The sequence below is a fragment of the Streptopelia decaocto genome, assembly GCF_964273445.1.
Source record: "Streptopelia decaocto genome assembly, chromosome: 1".
NCBI lineage: Eukaryota > Metazoa > Chordata > Aves > Columbiformes > Columbidae > Streptopelia > Streptopelia decaocto.
The window spans coordinates 27,256,379-27,271,243 of NC_138663.1; the positions used below are offsets into that span (position 1 = coordinate 27,256,379).

Below are 14,865 nucleotides of genomic sequence, written 5' to 3' on the forward strand. Positions count from 1 at the left end.
CAGTTGAGACTGCTCATTAAAATATTTGTGAGTGAGTTAGGTACAAAATGTCCCCCTGAGGCAAAGCCACTGGAGAAATGAGCTTTTAGTGTTGTCTGGCCTAAGAGTGGCACAGGACAGTGCATGTCGCAGTGTTTTGGGGTACCTGCCTAAAATACACTTTACAGAAGTGAACCTGTGAATTCAGTGGGCGGCATCTAATGTAAAGGGGGGGAGATGTGTGGGGGAACAGCGGGGCTGGCTCCTGCTTCCCACAAGAGCCAAGACCCCTGGGGACAGCAACGCCTTCTCACTTCAGGCGTCACAGGTACAAAGCACCTCGCAGAGATGAAATGTGATGGATGACCATGAGGGACATGGCTTCAGGTGCTTCACGTTTCTTGTGGGTCACAACTGATGAGGGAGCTTGGATGGTGAGCACAAGTGCTGAGATCCTTGTTGGGCCAAGCAGCAACTTAATGATGCCAAAATTACGAGCTTCAAATGTCACGCCCAACACTGAGTGCATGAAGAATTTTAAGGTCTGCATGGCGGCAGCCTGTGGTTAGGGAAGAGACTTTCTAACCAAACGAGCTGTGCTACGATTGTTCAGGACACAATACTCTGCACTTTTCTCTGAGGCATCTATTAATGGGTAGGAGGCTGATGAACTGCATGTTTGATTTATTTGGGCACTCTCCAGATTTTTATGTTTCTGAGTTGTTTCCTCTCTCTCCACAGGTTGCTCTTCCTATGTTAGTCAGAAAAAGCATATTGACTTTTATCTGCTTAACAGCCAAACGTTAACAGTAATTACAGCACTCGGAGTGTAAAGTATTACAATAGTTCATTTTAATAACATGTTTATTAGGTCATAACAACAACTATAAACATAAGTACCATTCAGCTCTTTTGCAGATATATGAACTTACTAACATCAAATCTTTGTCAGAATCACGTATTCTTACAAGTGTCCCAGACACAACATTAACTTTATTAAGCAAAAGTTCATAAATAGTAAAAACGTCCTCTGTTTCACATTGCAGCTTTCCTCAAGCATGTATTTACAAGTATTGGAGTATCTTCTCCAAATCTATGTGTTACAAACTTCCTTAGCAGTTTTAACAACCATAGAGATGATTTTTTTTTTTGCCTGCAGCGAAGCCTTTTGTCCTTGAGCAATCTACAAGTAGTATTGCTCTCAGCAGACATGAAAGTTCGTTTCTGAAATGAAAGTGGTGATGAAACACAATACAATATTATCTGCTCATAGTTTGCCTACACACTCTGCCCTCATTATAAATCCTTCAGTTATAACGCTGTCTCCCAAGAACAATATGTCTCCCTTCTATCGGTTCTTTATCTGCACCACCTCTCTTTAAGGATCTTAAAATGGTTGGCTTGCAGCAACAGAGATATTATACTACTTCGGGTGGAGTGTGTTTACAAACAGTTCTTTTCCTTTTTAATATTTACACAGTATTTTTGTAAGGTTGCTACAATTTATGAACCATGTACATTGACTTACATTTTCTGAAATGTTCACAGTGCAGTATTTCGTGGTCTAACCAAACTTTGTAAATGTCATTAAAAATAAACCTTTTTTTTTAATATAAAAATAGAATACTTTATGTGTTTACACGAACAAACCCAGTTCTATCGTATACTAAACAAGCTATACAGTAGTATGCACAGAATTCCACAGGAAGAGAAATGACATGTGATGCTTGCCCTAAAGCTATAGCACTCTATTCTAATGAATGAAGTTTTATTTACCATCTCTTTTCAAAACTGTTTTTCTGGTCGTAATTTAGAAACAAAAGTAGGTATCATAATTCACTGGGTTGTGTGATCCACAAAGAGGCTTGGGGGGGGAGGGGGGGGAGCGGGCTAAAGCTGTTGTCTTCTTTTGATGGGTCTTCTCAGCTCCTCAGGGCTGGCAGGAAGAAGTTACCGTCTCTGTAGGTCAGGGCTGGCTGCGGCACCTCCGCTCTTTACTCACCTCTGCCGGCAGCTCCACCCCAGGGTAGGTGTCAGAGCTTCAGCTGCTCGCCCTGTGACTCACCAGCCAGCAGCTCCACCAGGCTGCCAGCCGGCCTGTCTCCTCTGTCTCCGGAGTCATGCAGCCCACGTTACTACATCCCAGGGATTAGCCTGGCATTTACTGTGGAGGCCTTCAAGTTTTTCTTCTCAGAGAGTGGTTAATTCTTTATTGAAATAATGGAGACTTTGCATTTTTTTCAGCAAGAAATCTGTCGATACAGGCAGTTATTCAAAGAAGTGGTTGGTTGTTGGGATAAAGTTGTCACTAGGAATGCTTTAAGCTAGATCATTTTCCCTTCATTTTATGTACCGTCTGACTACACCAGATGACTGGCAAGGCTGACATACTTATTTTACTGCACACTGTTGCTGTTGATTTCTATTAAGACATTGACCATGAGGCTGGCTCTCCTGGCTATGTTCTAAGAAATCTTGTTGATATAGTGCAAAAATCCAAAGTTTGGACTGTGCGGGAGAAAAATACATTTAAAATTCTTGTAATGCTTGCTGCTTGTCTGAGCCTTTTGTGTCAAAACCGTTTCTGCTCTGCTCATTATCCTAACATACATGCAACAGTAACAGTCCTTCCAGCTGTACTGATTGGTATTCTACGTTCTCCTTCATGGCATTAATGATGCATCTTTGTTCTTGGGTCTGAGTACACATTAATGAGAGCTAGTGGGAACTAGCTCTGGGTGGTAGCACACAACGTTTCCATTTGGTAAACTGATGCAGTTCTCCAAATACCTGGAAATGACTGTTATGGTTTATAGAATCCCATAGCCTGAAACAGTGATATCATGTCCTTGTACTAGTGCAACTTGGGCAACAACATAAACATGTGCAACAGTGTTCTCACAAAGACCAGGCAGTAAAAACGAGTGGACAAAATGTTTTGCTTTTTGTTCATACCACTAAGAATGAATTTTCCTCAGTTTCAGACATACCCGTCATGTGTCAACATCCATGTCTGTGTTGTCTTGTGATGATAAAAGAGAAGGATAGGGAGCAATGCACTTCACGTTGACATAAGTAGCATTGACATGAACGTAGTGTTCTCCAATAAACGTGGAGAAGATTGTTGATATTTTTGAAACAAGTTCAGAAAATGCTGGACGCATCTCAGGTTTTGGATGCCAGCATTTCAGCATGACTTCATACCTGCCATTCAGATAAAAGAAGTATTCAATTATGAAATTCTGTAAAAAGGAAAAAAAACCCAACCCTTTCCTCCCACAGTCTTACTTACTATAATATCAGAATCACCAGCATTTGCAAAAGGCTTTGCAAACTATTTACTTACAGTGGGTCAGGGCAGTATTCAGGTTGTAGCAGCCTTCTTCCTTGTAATAAGTAAACAGTTATATCAAAAGAATTCACATCAGGATAAGGTGGTGCCCCTCTTGTCATGAGTTCCCATAACAACACACCAAAGGACCACTAAGAAAACAAAGAAATAAATAATAAGTGATAGGGTTGGAGAGCTTTACATTCCAGTTTTAGAACACGGTTTGACAGATTTAAACATTCAAATGCACGGATTTTTCCCTTGAAAAGTTATTTTACTGCAATCAGCTTTCTTTTAAGTGGGCTAATAAATGCTGTAGGGACTTGAGGAGCCACTTAAATGAGAGCCAGAGAAGCTCAACTAAGTAAATGAAAGAAAATAAAAGCCCATAGGCCTGCTACTTAGCTGGTATAAATTGACAGACCTCTTTTGAGGTTAATGGAGCTCTGCCAATTTACATGAGCTGATGATCTGACTAACCCTGTGTAAATACATACAGAAGAGAATATACATAGTGAAAATTCTATGCATCACAGGCTAATTTGGATCTGGATTGAAAGGAGAGCTAAGATACAAAGTGATCCAGCCAAGTAATGACTTCATCTTCAATTTTTTCTTCATAAATAGCCAGGTAATACTTGAGATTGCTGTAGGCAGTCAGTGAGTATTTATAAAGCAAATAAAGTATTTTTGAGAACTATTAAATTTTATGAGTGTCAAAGTTAACCTGTTTTGTCAAGCTTTCCAGAGCCCCTCCTGTAAGAGGGTTCAGCTCCAAATTGGCTTCTTGGAATATCCTTAGTTTTCCTTGGCGTGGGATTGAACTCCTAACACGCTCCTGAGCAGTAATGGATAATCAGGTCAACATCTTATTGCTTCGTGATTGGGACAAATACCCTCTTTGGACATAGAAAAAGTCTCTTATTCTTATGTGAACTAAAGTTAGATTAAAATGTAAGGTTTGGGGTTAGTCCGTTCATAAAATACTAGAGAGATGCCTCAGGCAGTAAAAGATAAATTAATACGTGATACAAATACGTTTGTACATTACCACATCTGACTTTGTTGTGAACTTCTGAGTTTGTAAACTTTCTAAAGCCATCCATTTCACTGGCAGTTTAGCTCCTGTTTTATTGTGCACACTGTAGTATTCTTTATCATAGACGTCTCTAGCAAGACCAAAATCAGCAACCTTGACAGTGAATTTTTCATCCAACCTAGAGAAATGACAAGAAGTATTATCTGCAACTGATCAGGCGAGATTTACAGTGATGGTGGATTATAATGAGTGACTTGCATTTTTGAGACTGTGACTTTGGAAGGCAGTACTTTATCTTGGATCTGTTAACTAATGTAACAGTGAAACAAAAACTGCAGCAAAGTAAATTTGACACTCATTTAACACAGTGAATGAACTCAGGAAATTACTGATATTGTTTTGATAATATAATTTGAATTACAGTTCTCTTAAAACAATTGCTCTGTGTAAAAAGATACATCCTGGTTGAGTGCTACATCATTTCTTCCACAGCTGTTTCTTGTTCTGTATCCTTAGAAACCTCTCATTTTATTTCCAAGTCAAGGCATGACTTCTCGTATTCACTCTCAATTTGGATAAGGAAGGACCCATCAGTATCTCAGTGACTGCCCATATATTATAATGTAGTCCTGTAAATAAGGGTGTGTTTGGTGTCTGTACTGGGAAAGAATGATGGTATAAGGAAAGTTCTGCTGGGGTTACAGCTGAGCCGTACCAGAAGATCTCCCTGCCTTTGCTTCTCCTAAGCTTGGTGTTCGTCCTGATAAGCGGTATCATTGTCAGAAAACAGACAGAGCATGGGTGTTGATATGCTTAAGCCTATCTTTCATTGTATGTGCAGACCTAGCTACAGCAAACACCTGCTTTTGGACTTCTTTACAGAATTACACAATCACAGAATGGATGAAATTGGAAAGGACATCGTTCACCACTACCTCCCTTGCTCAAAGCAGGGTCAGCTACTGCAACCCCCAGGACCATGACCTGCTGGGTTTTGAATATCTCCAAGGATGGAGACTCTACAACGTCTCTGGGCAACTTTGTGCCAGTGTTCAGTCATCCTTACAGTAAAAGTGTTTCTTCTCACGTTTAAATGCAATTTTCTCTATTTCAGTTTGTGCCAACTGCCTCTTGACCTGTCCCTGGGCACCACTAAGAAGAATGTGGCTTCACCTTCTTTACTCCACCCTATCAGGTATTTTTGCACAAGGGTAAGATCCCCCTGAGCCTTCTCCAAGCTAAATAATCCCATCTCTCTCAGCCTCTACATGTGGCATTTCCCTGACTTGAACTGATGAGGTTTCTGTCTGGACAACTGTCTGGTCTGCTGAAGTCCCTCTAAACGCCACACAACCATCTGCTGTGTGTACTGACTGAGTAACTAAACCAATACCAATGAAGGGAGTATGAGACAACTTTGATGGGTCAACAGGGGACAGTTTATGCCAGAGCAGATGCCTACACCTCTTCCAGGATACTGGAAAAGAGTCAAGAGTCCAGGGAAGCTGTATTTGCATCCCGGCTTCCTTTCTAATGGACATTGCCAGTGTGGCAAGGGCTGCGCTTCTGAGTGCTGGATTGCACGTGGCCACTGGGGAATGTGGGTCCTCAGCTCTACACCTTCCTCTCACGTGGTGGTGGCTCTTCAGGCTCTGAAGTGCTGAGCCATATATTAACAGAAGTAGAAAAGCAGCCATTCAGTTGGCAATGTGAGTCATCCTGATAGCTGTTCCCTCCTAGCTGAAGGAAGAGACAGTAGGCCAGAAGGAATGTCTTGTTGCCACTATCTGGACTTTGATTAGATGAACCAGGACTTCCAGTAACCCAATTCTTTTCTTCTTAGGAAACCTGAAAATCATGTTGCTTGTGGCTTTTTTCATCCCTTAAAAAACAGCAGCTGCAAGAAAACATTCTTTTTCAGAGGCTGTTCAGCTGCAAAAGTGTGCACCCTTTGAAAAAGAATCAGAAATCTCATGTCACAGGTGAATAACCATTTTGCAGCCAGAGTTCCAGGTTATGATGTGCTAAAAAAAACCCCTAATGTTTTATCCTGTACCTCATTAATTCACAACATAAGTGATGACTCAGCATAACAGTACCAGCAACTCCTGTATCAGTTAGTCTTTGTGTAAACTGAAGTGTCTGGCTACCCAGACACTAGCAAGGCTTTTTTTGCATGCCCTGATTTTATAATGTTAATTTGTGTGCACAGTTGAGCCAAAGTAGGCTCATACTCGTGTAATGAAAGATTACTGTCAAGAGGTCTCACTGGTGTTTCTTTGTGTTCCTGTTTTTCTCACAAAGTTCTCGTGTTCCTCTCCCTCCTGCTAGGTGTGGCAGCAGAGACGTGCTGCTTCTGAAGAGGTTGGGTGGAAGCACAGCAAGTTGAGACAACAGCAGTTTAACTTCCCTTAGGAGATGCCTTTTAAACTCTCTCACCAATGATTTTGAGAGGCTACACTTTCACCTCAGGTTTTCTTATTTCCCACACTCGAAGAGTTTATGTGTGAGAAGCAAGCCCTTAGCAAGCTGAGTAGCTCATCAGTATGCAAGACAAACATCAGTATAATTATGAAGCAAGGAAAAAAACACCTTATTTTGACTGAAAAAGCAAAATCCTGGAAACTTTATCTTATCTCACTGCCTTACGCAGAAGAGTGTGATAACGTGTCTGGAATTAGATGTCTGTACTTACATACAGTTTCTTGCTGCCAAGTCTCTATGGACAAACTTTTTGCTTGCAAGGTACTTCATCCCTTTTGCGACCTGAAGGCCAAATCCAATTAAATCTTTTACTGTTGGGTTCTGTAAAATACAAACATTTGTGATGAAGCAATGAATGCAGAAGTGCAAGGAGAAGACTGTTTTTTTGCTGTGACTCTCAGTTTTTGACACACCTATCTTGCCACCAGAATGATCAAGACAGGTTGGTGCTTGTAGTAAAACTGGCGTTAAGTTTAGGTCAAGTTCTTACCTCCAGTGAGGAGACACACTTTAAGAAATCAAAGACTCCAGAGAGTGGAGTTTGCAGCATAAGCAGCATGACCTGGGCTGGGAAGTATTATAGAACAGCATGCTGAAACCTCAGCATTGCAGTTGATACACAAAATTGACATTTGTGAACTTAGAGTAATAACATGTAGCTCCATAGAAGGTGCTAACTATGACTTTGATGCTCATCAGCTGGAAAGGACCAAGAATTGAGATAGTTCTATTTGAGGCAAAATAAGTGCAAGCTATTGTCAGTATGGTGTCATGGAAAAGGTAAATGAGACCTTAGCAGTTACTAGAAGAAGGTTCTCCACAGATACTGGTAACTCTTTCTGCTGGTCTACAATGCATGGGTTAGGCCTTACTCAAAACGTTAAATATATAAATAAAAATAACCTGTAATTCTTTTACCCAACAGCATAACTTGTTATGTAATGGTAAGGTACCACAGATTTTTGTTTTGGTGATATTGCTCACTATCATTTTCCTCTGCGGAACAATCCCTTCAGCTGTGGTGTTATTCTATTTATTTCAGTAAGGACCATGGCACTATTCACAGACAAGGTCCCTGGTGCTTGTAGAATGAAACAAGGTCAAAAAGGAAGAGATCTCTACTTCAGAAAGCTTAATGGCCCCAACAATTTGTCAAGATGCATTTTGGTTTTAAATTTAACTGGCTATTGTTGATTGTCATACAGGCAGGGGTGAAATCCCATTGGCTCAGAAGTCGCTTTACACTGTCCTAGCACTGTAAAATTCGTGAAATAGAACAGTATAAAGTGGGCTTACGCTACCTGAGGCTACACCTGTGGTCTCATCCTTGAGAGAAAGCGGTGAGGCACCTTTGAGAAATCTGCAGTCTTTCAATGAAAATAGGGAAAATCTCTGATAAGAGAGTACTCATAGTTTGTATAACAATTGCTGTTTTTCTAAGATAATAAGAAAAAATATGGATGATAATGGGACTGTGTCTCTAGCTGGACATGAAGATCCCTTACCTAGGAGCTGGAAAGCAGATGGTGACGCCTGGCAGAGCTTTGCTGAAGTCAACAGAGGCATGCCAGTTTAAACCAGCAGATGGCTGGGCCCCTTGACTTAGATCTCATAAACACATTTGTTTATAAAGAGGCTTATGGATGGGAAATGAGAAATACTTATTACTGATAATTTCTGGGAAACATTCTAGAGAGGAATTCAAGGGGGAAGGGAAGGAGTGGCAGTGCTGTGGTCAGGCTTGGTGCCAGCCTAGGCAAGTGCTAAAGTTTAAGGTGTAGTAACAGCAGCAAGTTATAGCTGTACCGTAATTATCAGAGCTTCTAACCTGTGGTGTTGGAGCAGGGCCTGGCTAGACTCGCATTACTGTTTGGTAGACCTCACTGTGTACTTACATGAGTCTCGTTCCTAATGAAGTTTCGAAGATCTCCATGTTTCATGTAGGGAAGAACGACTAAGGGGGATCCTTCATTGGGCAAACAGATTCCCAGGAGTGACAGAACATTGGGATGAGTGAAATCTTTCATGATTATTCCTTCTTTCAGAAACTGAGCTACTTCTTCGAGGTCTGTAATCCCTGAGAAATCCAGTAATAAAATGAATTAATTAAAATAAACCCAAACAAACAGCAGTTCATTTCTCTACAGCATGTCATTGCACAAAAATGTGATCAGGAGAAGCTACAAATATGATTCCCACGTCCCACACCACAGCTAGCTTATGTGCATCAGTTTTCTTACAATGACCAAATATATTTGGTTGGTGATTTTAATCCTGTTTCTCCTTTTTCTTATTATGAATTATTTAGAATTGAATAACAACACTTGACTAAAGCCTTTAATAAATTTCATAGTCTCTTCCTGTTTTTCCAGCAGCTTTGCCTGCTCTTAAGCAATTTAATTTCCAACAACAAATCTTCAGTAGCCAGTAAAATAAAAAATGACACTGTCTTTCCCTCATTTTCCTCTGTCCTTTTCTTTGTAGGGGAAATACATGGGCATTTCGTTTGATGCACAAATATATACCAATGCCTCCTGGTAATCTTAAGTAATTGGAATTGCTCCAGAGATAAATCTGATCCAGCTGCAACTAAGAAATCTTGATGTGTGAAAGTACACTTCACTGTAATTAATTAGTTCACCCTGGTTATCTTTGGAATTATGGTAATGTCTCACTAGTAACTCACTATTCAGTGACTTCACAGCACAATGGATTTTCCTGCCATCATTATCCAGCAACGTCCCATGGTACACACACCCAAAATGTCCTGTGAAAAAAATCAGAAAGATTAGCTTTAATAAGTAAAATTAGCTTTCTGGTATTTTCCGCTGGGAAGCAATTATACTTGGGAAAGTGATCACGCTCCACTTCTGTCCAGTTCCCAACACTTGTAATGTATGCTTCATAACTAACACATAAAACTATAATTACATAAAACCATCATTACACACAATGAAAACTCTATTTGCAGCATAGTTGATATTTCTTGACCTAGATGGAGTGTATAAATAATGACAAGGCTGGCACCACAACTGCTTCATGTTCTTGTAATGACCATGCACACAAAAACCACATCAGCCCATTCCCACCATGCTCTCCTGTTAGATCTGTGTCAGAGCAGGGCACTGGAAGGCACAAGAGAGCAGCTGAAAGGAGCTACATTGACCACTGGATCGGTGGTTCCCGGTGGTCTGTAAGCCCATGCTAAGTGGTCCACTGGACTGTACAGCCTTGATACCTCTTCAGTGTAAAGTTGCATAAGGAGGGTCACTGTGGGCTTATGGTCTTGCAGATCTTGCTATTCCATGGCAAATGCTGAGTATGAAAAGTGGTGTATTGGCCATGAAAGGTTTGGGAGTCGCTCTACCAATCACAGCCTGACCACATCACTAGGGCAGCACTCCGGGGGCTCTGCTATGGCCTAGTTCCTAGTGCAAAATGTCACTACAAGATGATGAGTGAAATTTGCCTTCTTGCTGATGGTCTAAGCAGTGAAATAAACTGCCAGGGACATGGAAATCCTTCCTGATCTTGTGCTTTTCTGTCAAGGAGATGGGGTAATCTGCAGATCGGGAAAACCTACTATGAGAAGCCAACTTGACCTGTTTGGGACACAGGGAGAACTGGGAGCTTCACACACGTGCATTAATTATCCAGATCAAATCACATACATGTAATGGTGGCTTTCCTTCACAGATGTAGTATTTACTGGACACTTTAAAAATATTAATATTTGCAGTTAGAAAGCAAACTAGGTTTTTTGTCAAGTGTAAGTTTTGCAGAGAACAAGACTATCTGATTAATTCTACTAGGTTGCAGTCATAAGCGCTGGTGAGAGCCCAGTTGGCTTTGATTTTAGCTTGGGGTAAAATTAATACGAAGTTTGTTTTATAAAAGCAACTAAAATCCCATCAGACCACAGATTGTTTGGAGACTGGGCAGAAATCCTAAAGCTTGGATCGGGTGTGTCTGAAATATATTTGGGTTTGGCCCATTACTAGTATGGAGGAGAAAATTAAAAAACGTTAATTATATTGGTGTCATTCCTGATGTTTTTCAACATTTAAAAAATGGGAAATTACTTGGCCTTTTCTGAAATAAGAAAGAAAAGACAAAGGCCCACCCTTGCTTTGGGGATAATGAAGTGTAATAGATGGAAGGGAAACACACTGACTGTTTGATTTGTGGCTATTTTCCTGCAGAAGAGGCATTAGGAATATCATTTATAGCCAATTTTTTATCAGCATTCTGATACTCAACAAGAGACCTTTCATGCCTGATCTGCAGAAGTACTGAAAATCCAGTTTCTACTTGGGTTACTAACTGGTACTCAGTAGCACAGACTTTAACAAATGCCCCTAACAGAAATACTGGCTTGGGCTATGAAAGAAGGAGGGAACTGCTTACAGAGATGTAGAGGAAAAAGGGTGATGGGAGAAATTCGGAAAAATAGGAGACTTGCTGTATCAGGGACAAAAAATAAGAGGAAGTGAATCAGAAGCTACAAATTAGTGCAGCTGGGATGAGAGACGAATGAGGGGGAACAGAGAGCCTTCAGCAGGAGGAAACAAACAGTGAATTGCTCAGAGCTGGGGAAAACCTGGCGGGGGCAAAGGGGTGTCTGCATTTCACCTGGCCCATGGGGTCTTGTACTGAATGCAGGAGTGACCGCAGGGGATTTCAGTGTCATGTAGCAATCTTGACAGCTCTCAAGCTCTAAGACTGCTGGTGTCCTCACCTTGGCATCCCCTGCCATTTAGGCATGTGCCTTAGGCTCGTGCAATATCGCACTGCAGCCTCACTCCTGCTCTGCAGCCTCGAGGTTCGGAAGCTCTGGCTGAACTTTTCTGTAGTCTGGGAAAGGGTGAATGAGGCAGCTGAGGAGGAACCAGCAAGTCTCTGACTTGAAAGAAGCCCCATTAAATGACAAACATCTTCCTCCCTCTAGTGTCTTCTCCAACTGATCAAATGCTCAATCCTTCATCTGACTTGAAAGGAGAGCTCCTTGGTCCCTCTTTGATTAGGTGCATGGGATGCAGTGCTATAAGAGGTTAAAAGCCTGAAAAACCTCCATGCAGACACCTTATTTGGAATGGTTTATAATGACCGTGTGTGCAAAAAGAACAGCAGTTTGCAAGGTAAGAGTTGTGGTACCCACCTCTCCCTATTACTTCGCTGAAGTGCACAATCAGGCTGTCAGCACCAATAACCACATGCTGCACTTCTTTGACCAGGTCAGGGTTTAAGGCACTGATGTCAATGTGGACATTAGTTTGGAGAAGTGGACTGGCTAAATCTGAGTCTCCGCTGGACAGAATTGGGGAGAGGTCAGAGTGAGGATACTGGGCAGGTCTGCACGATCCATTCTGTGACATGCTTGGAAACTGATCTGCAAGATGAACACAAACTGTTATAATCCTTTCAGACTTCTCCTTGGAAAATGAAGAGTTTTATTTCATTGGTAAGCAAGGTTTGAGTTTATCAGTTTGGAAGTGGCTTGGCTTTGCAGAAGTTATAATCACAAAGGGAAAACGAAAATATGCATTGCTAATCTGCCAAACTCCAGGAAAACCATGTCACTAGAAACTTATGCTTGTCTCAGCTGTACTTTTATGCAAGTGAATGGCAAAACTTCCACTTTTCAGAGGGGATGGAATGAAGCCTTGTCACGTCTTGCCAAGTGTAGGTTGTAGTATTTCTAGTAATTGTAGTACTCTAGTACTCTAGTACTCTAGTACTCTAGTAACAAGAGTAAATTGGAAAAATGACAGTGATTTGGGAGGAGGAAGTAGTAACCAATTAAAAATGTGAAACCTTTTATTATTTCTGTGTTCTAATTCAGTAGAGAACTTTACATTTCATGAAGGTTTCCAAACTGCTGGTGACTAGCTATATTTATCCAATGGTAAATATTCAACCAGGGAAATGCCTAGAGGTGATTCATATCCTGTAAGTGCTGAAGATAATACAGTTGGTGCTACTCATGAAAATAACATGAGCCAGCTGATTTAAAATAGCAGAAATCGAAATGTTTCATTCAAGCAAGGAGTATTTTTGATAAAATTATTTTTGTCAACAGCATGTTCAGGTATTTTAAATTGCTTTTGTTTAAAATATTTTTTCTAGCATTTGGTGTAATAGAATCAAAGAACTAAATTTAATCTACACAAATGTCAGTCTGGAATTATTCCAGTGGAGTTAATGAGCAGAATTTAGTCCAGGGTCAAAAATTTAAAAGTGGAATAAATTTAACAACACAAATTATCAGCTATTTATCACTAAAAGATGTTGTACAGGCATTTTTTATACATTAATGTATAAAAATTGGGAGATTTTCATATAGGGCTGTTATCACTCGGTGCTGAGGAAAACGTAGTGCTGCTCTATCTATAAGCAAAAATACAAACTCTTACATTTACAGAGCTATGTTTATATCACCAAGGGCAAATATATATTTAATAATCGTGGTAAAATACTCTGGCCATGGTTGCAAAATAATTTTTACAGGTGCTACATGTAAACTTGCATGTTTTCTAATTCTCCTGTCCTTTTTAATGGTAATTGAACATTTCTACAGGAACTACAAATGAACGCATCTCCTCCTTTGCTGTGCGCTCTGCTGTGCTTTCCTGGTGCACACTGGCCCCAGGATCACTGCAGATTTACCTTCCACCAAAGACCTTTGCACAGTTTTGCCTCCAGTACCACTTTCTCTTCTAGCCAGCGGGACAGGCTTTCCTTTTCTTTTGGGAATCTTTCAATCAAGAAACTTCCTGTGCGAGCTGGCGGCAGCAATTAAAGAATCATAAAGGAAGCTGGGAATGGGGCTGCCTCTCAAACAGCTCCGCGATTGTGGATTGCAAAGGTGCAATAAGGATTTGGAGTGATTTCTATGGAGTTATATACAGCAGCACCTGAAATAGTACAAGACTGTGTCTATACCGAGACTAACAAATGCATGTGATATCTCAAATATCATAATACGGTAACTCCTAATAGTTAAAGACTCTAATGGTAATCACAGAACACTGGCTCCACGTGTCTTAAAGGATATCTTCAACCTAAAGGGGTATGAAAAGTGCAGCTGAGTGCTCTTCTGGAGAATTCTCACTCTAAAATGGTGTTATAAGGCACAGAAATGTATTCAGCATATTGTTACTCTTCCCTCATACCCACAGCCCTGAAAGTGAGCAGTGTGTTTTCTGAGCCTGGGATCCCAGCACACATGGACCCCCACCTGATCTGTCAGTTCTCACATCCCTTTAGCATAATTTTTAAAATGAAGACTTCTGCATCTTACAGCATGCCATTTCATAGGAAAAGCATGAACAGGCAAAAGAATATCAGTTTACAAAACTTATTTTCCCATGTTGGGCTGACAGAACTGCTTTATAATGACCGCATGAAGTCACTCAGACATACTACATCTCCAGCCACTTGATGCTATCCTTAAGATCACTTTCTCAGAGTAGATTTGTGCATGAAGTGATGAACTCCATGATAACTAAAAATCATTATATCTGCCAGCTCCTGTGGAGAATACTTACAGGGATTTTTTACTAATGCTATGTTATATATTCTTCCAACCTGAGTAAAAATAAAATTCCTTTGTATATTAATCTTGGGAAGTACCCGAGAAGCTCAGTTCAAATAGCAAACCTGTAACCATATGGAAGTCCTAAACAATGGAGACACAGACAAACCAGATGGAAAAGTGGAATTAAGATATTGACCAAAGTAGCTACGATCTGAAGACATGAAAAGATGTATAAAGTGGTATCATCCATACAGACTTATAATAGAGGTGTACCTTCTAGAAAAGTTGATCTGTAGTCTACAGATTCACTTGAGACCATTTCTGTTGTTGGACTTACACTCCTTGCGCTCACCAGCCTGTCCAGGTGAGGAGTGTGCACTCTGCCATCATAGCGCACGAGGTCGCTTCCCAGATCTGAAGGAGGAGAAAGAAATATTGGAAAATCCTCATGTATTACTCTGTGCAAGCATTCATTTAGGTATTTATTTAAGATAT

The 14,865-nt window shown here is 40.6% G+C and overlaps 1 protein-coding gene across 4 annotated transcripts in view; it reads right to left on the reverse strand.

Moving 5' to 3' along the window:
- Positions 1–943: 943 nt before the first annotated feature.
- Positions 944–14,865, reverse strand: part of MET (MET proto-oncogene, receptor tyrosine kinase) — a 91,244-nt gene continuing 77,322 nt past the window's right edge. For 3 of the 4 annotated variants that reach the window (XM_082057053.1, XM_082057056.1, XM_082057055.1), the window contains 8 exons: positions 14,644–14,784; positions 11,992–12,222; positions 9,520–9,600; positions 8,729–8,910; positions 7,045–7,154; positions 4,362–4,527; positions 3,326–3,462; positions 944–3,183 (listed from right to left, as the gene is read on the reverse strand). In XM_082057053.1, coding sequence (XP_081913179.1) covers positions 2,973–3,183; positions 3,326–3,462; positions 4,362–4,527; positions 7,045–7,154; positions 8,729–8,910; positions 9,520–9,600; positions 11,992–12,222; positions 14,644–14,784 — 1,259 coding nt within the window. In that variant the 3' untranslated portion in view covers positions 944–2,972. The remainder of the gene's footprint in view (positions 3,184–3,325; positions 3,463–4,361; positions 4,528–7,044; positions 7,155–8,728; positions 8,911–9,519; positions 9,601–11,991; positions 12,223–14,643; positions 14,785–14,865) is intronic. The other variant, XM_082057054.1, reaches the window with a different exon arrangement.